Source organism: Sinocyclocheilus anshuiensis, unplaced genomic scaffold (genome assembly GCF_001515605.1).
Source record: "Sinocyclocheilus anshuiensis isolate Anshui unplaced genomic scaffold, SAMN03320099.WGS_v1.1 scaffold955, whole genome shotgun sequence".
Taxonomy (NCBI): Eukaryota; Metazoa; Chordata; class Actinopteri; order Cypriniformes; family Cyprinidae; genus Sinocyclocheilus; species Sinocyclocheilus anshuiensis.
The window spans coordinates 188,766-193,268 of NW_015546094.1; the positions used below are offsets into that span (position 1 = coordinate 188,766).

Sequence of the window (4,503 nt, forward strand, 5' to 3'; positions counted from 1 at the left end):
TGTTTTTTGAACATTAAAGCATGTCAACATATTCTGTTACACCAAATACACAAAATAATGATCTTTAAAAAAGCATCATATGACCCCTTTAAGAGGTCAGTAAATTGTTTTTATTGATTTATCTTGTAGGAAGGAAGAACTCCCACCACTCAGAGGAAATAGAGATGCCTACAGTATTACAACAAAACACTATATAAATAATAAGATTACAGCAAGATTTATTTTAAAGTTTATGGATATAATAGATATTTGCATACAGCTTTCAATGTCATTTTCCAGTGCTCTATAATGTACAGATATGCTTTAAATATGACATTACTGTAAATACAGTGATCAGCAAAGCGAGACAGGTACCTTAATAAACATTAATTGTTTTTTTACACAGACAGAGATCATAATATAAATTATCATTTTATTTTTATCTTTAAAATAAATTTTACAAAATTGTACAAAAAACAATTTTTTCACTGATCATTTCAATGCAGGGACAAATCCTTACTTATGTTTCCTCTTAACCCTAATAAGAAAATACATGAATGATTGTATTTCTCACCCGCAAAATGCTTCAACATGATTTTATGTAAAGTATTTTAAGTATAAATATAAATTCACAATTTGAAAAACTCTTCTTTTTTGGTCTACAAATGGTGGTGAAAATGTGTTTGAGTTTATTTCACAGTTCAAAAAAGTATAAAAGCAGTTAAGGTATTTAACCCTGATATTGGGTAAATTACCAATATTGTCCTAAAATAAAAGAGACAATATGGTGTTTATTGATTTTTTTTATAAAATAAAAGACAGATAAGGTATGCTCATCAAACAACATTTACAAGAAAAACAGAAAACCACTCATATCTCTTGGCTGGAATCCTGGGTTGCAGTTGAGAAATTCATTTGAAGAATTGATCAATATTTCTCCTTGTCCTTGAAACCAAATTTAAATTGTAGTTCATATTATCATGATGTCTCATTTAGCAGACACAGCTGTTATAATCTGATCTTTGATGACCTAGATATCCCTGTATGTCTCAATTTCAAATCCGAGACATTTATCATGTCTCAAACAATTTGCAGCTAGTAACTGTGCTAGCATGTCAGCGTTTGCCTGTGTTAAACTCATATGAGCAGACAGTGAGAGGATCACTGTTCACCCCATTCAGATAAAGTCCTGGAACCAGAGTAAGACAGCAAGGCTGCTTTGAGCTGTAGTTTATCTGGGCCAAGCGAGACATGTTGTCTGCGTTATAGAACGACACCTGCTTTCTCTCACAGTCCAGATACAACCCTATTTTCTGTGGTTTGTCTCGAGTATTCAATGTAGTGTCCTTTCCATCACAGGACAGAACGTATCCTTTACTGTGTTTAAGGTGGAGCAGGATCTCACTCTCAGCTGACTTTGCTGCTCCCATCTGAACTCCCACAGTCCAGTCTGGCTTTTCTCCAACCTCTATTTCCCAGTAGTGCTGGCCAGTTTGGAAGTTTTCCTCTGAAACTGTACCAGGGTTGAAGTCTTTATACAGACCAGTCACTCTGTCAGCTTGTCGGATTCTGGCGCCCCCTGGAGACACTTTTAAGTATGACTGTCCAGGATTTTTCAGGGTCAAACTCTCAGGAACTACAGCACAGACACAGACAGAAACATTATTAAAAGACAAATTACTTGTTGAATGAGAAGTTTTAGCAATTTTTGCAAGACAGCACTGTGCTGAACATTCTGGTTACAGTTTGTTTTAAACCCATAATCATAAAAATGTAACTTAAAATTAATTCCCCAAACCACTAAATGTATAGATTTCCTCCATTCAAACTTGGTTTACATTTTTAAGAAATTAAGGTTAAAGTTTGAAAATCTCCTGTCGATTTACATTAATACAATTTTTGATGTTCAATATGTGACTGACTAAATGTCATTGTGATATAATTTGCATATTTTTCACGAATGTCTGATGTGTTTGTATAGTGAATTGTGATGGGTCTTAGCTACCTTTACAAAAGCTGCCTAATGTGTCAACGATAAAGATGAGGATGCTAAAAAAGAAAAAGGGGGTCTTTTAAAAATCTAGTTTAAAACCTATGTGCCAAGTTCTTAGAAATGTAATATTTATATTATATATTTGTATTTATTGATTGATTGAATTCTAATAGATTTTATACACTAGATTTTTTTTAATTATCATTATTAGTAGTATTAATATTTAATGTATTTTTGAATTGTTTAATAGATCTGGCCCCAAAAATAAATAAATAGGCATGTAGTTCTCACACACAGCTGACAGAAAACAAGACAAACACAGGATCATGACAAGCACAGTACCAAAGTCTAAAATTTAACCCCACATAAAACTTTAGCGGTAACACTTTACATTAAGGTTCCCTTTATAAACTTTATACAGACCAGTCACTCTGTCAGCTTGTCGGATTCTGGCGCCCCCTGGAGACACTTTTAAGTATGACTGTCCAGGATTTTTCAGGGTCAAACTCTCAGGAACTACAGCACAGACACAGACAGAAACATTATTAAAAGACAAATTACTTGTTGAATGAGAAGTTTTAGCAATTTTTGCAAGACAGCACTGTGCTGAACATTCTGGTTACAGTTTGTTTTAAACCCATAATCATAAAAATGTAACTTAAAATTAATTCCCCAAACCACTAAATGTATAGATTTCCTCCATTCAAACTTGGTTTACATTTTTAAGAAATTAAGGTTAAAGTTTGAAAATCTCCTGTCGATTTACATTAATACAATTTTTGATGTTCAATATGTGACTGACTAAATGTCATTGTGATATAATTTGCATATTTTTCACGAATGTCTGATGTGTTTGTATAGTGAATTGTGATGGGTCTTAGCTACCTTTACAAAAGCTGCCTAATGTGTCAACGATAAAGATGAGGATGCTAAAAAAGAAAAAGGGGGTCTTTAAAAATCTAGTTTAAAACCTATGTGCCAAGTTCTTAGAAATGTAATATTTATATTATATATTTTTTATTTATTGATTAATTGATACATGAATTCTAATAGATTTTATACAGTAGATTTTTTTTTAAATTATCATTAGTAGTAGTATTATTAGTATTAGTGTTTAATGTATTTTTGAATTGTTTAATAGATCTGGCCCCAAAAATAAATAAATAAATAGGCATGTAGTTCTCACACACAGCTGACAGAAAACAAGTGTAAAATTTAACCCCGCATAAAACTTTAGCACCTTTCTTTACAAGTGCTGGCATTTTCCATGAATGCAAATCTTGTTTCACTTCAGCTGAATTTTACAAGGTGTGTTTTGTCATATTCTTCACCTGGTTTGATGGATCCCAGCATCTCCTTCCACACAAAGAACTGCAGGTGAGTTTCATGAGGGCCAAGAAAGAGAGAGTCGGGAAGCACAGTAAGATCTTTCACCCTTGACATGTACCTGAAAGTTATAGAGAAAGTCAGCATAGCGAAGCTTCATTTCTACCCTGCACACACTGATATCATTTAGATCTAAATAACAGTAACACCATTGTGCTTTATTTACTTGATATTTGATGGTGTCATGTCGGCTTTCTGCTTCATGCTCTTTGTCATTGGAAATCCTTTTTCATTCCACCACTGCAGACAAATACACTTTATTTATTATGTACAGTGTAAAACATAACTGTAATTGAAAACTCAAAGGTAATACATTATAATAGATCCTAATAGTTATATAATTATAAATAAATTGTGATTACTGTTTTTTTATTTAAACAAAACTGTCCCTTTAAAAAAACAAAACCCTTTAAAAATAAAACTGTCATGTAATGTGTTATGACCTGTAGAAAGTGATCAGGTTGCTCAATCTCCAGGGTTGACTGCAGAATAATCTCCTTCTCTTTGTTCTCCATGAACCGTCTGTTTATCACAGACTGATTATTCTGCATGAATTCTATAACTTTCTTCTCCTCCTTCTCCAACTGTTTCTTCACCTCATCCTCTTTTTGTCTTAAGAACTGGTGCATTTCTTCAAACTGAGCAGAGATCCGGGCTGATAAAGTTTTGGATTTATCCTAAATAGAGAGGAAAAAACATGCATAGATTGTGGCTATAAATTAGTGATTTTTAGTGTTTTCATTCTTACCTTGAGGAGATATTTATACCTTATATGCCCCCTTTTTTTTGTGTGTGTAACCTAATATATTTGTTTGTTTTTTTAATTAAAAAAGCAAAAAAGTATTTTATTAACAAATGTCATGATTTATTAATTGATAAATAGCATTTTTTGGGGGGGAAGGGGGTAAAATTGTCGGGAAAAAAACAATATAATATAATATAATATAAAATTCAAGCCATTGTATGTATGAATTGTGTTTTTAATGTATTTCTGAATTAATAGATAGGCCAAAATATGAGTCCAGACATTTAGAATTTGTGGAAGTAAATTAAATGTGAAACCCCTGGTCTCAGTGCAAATAATTCATTATATATATATATATATATATATATATATATATATATATATATATATATATACACAC

The 4,503-nt window shown here is 32.0% G+C and overlaps 1 protein-coding gene across 1 annotated transcript in view; it reads right to left on the bottom strand.

The window, feature by feature from the left end:
* Positions 1 to 672: 672 nt before the first annotated feature.
* The window catches only part of LOC107700165 (zinc-binding protein A33-like), a 5,897-nt gene continuing 2,066 nt past the window's right edge, over positions 673 to 4,503 (bottom strand). Inside the window, exons 3-6 of the mRNA XM_016501705.1 lie at positions 3,802 to 4,035; positions 3,525 to 3,598; positions 3,304 to 3,419; positions 673 to 1,615 (exon numbers count right to left, since the gene is read on the bottom strand). Of these exons, the coding sequence (XP_016357191.1) occupies positions 1,095 to 1,615; positions 3,304 to 3,419; positions 3,525 to 3,598; positions 3,802 to 4,035 (945 nt within the window). The 3' untranslated portion in view covers positions 673 to 1,094. The remainder of the gene's footprint in view (positions 1,616 to 3,303; positions 3,420 to 3,524; positions 3,599 to 3,801; positions 4,036 to 4,503) is intronic.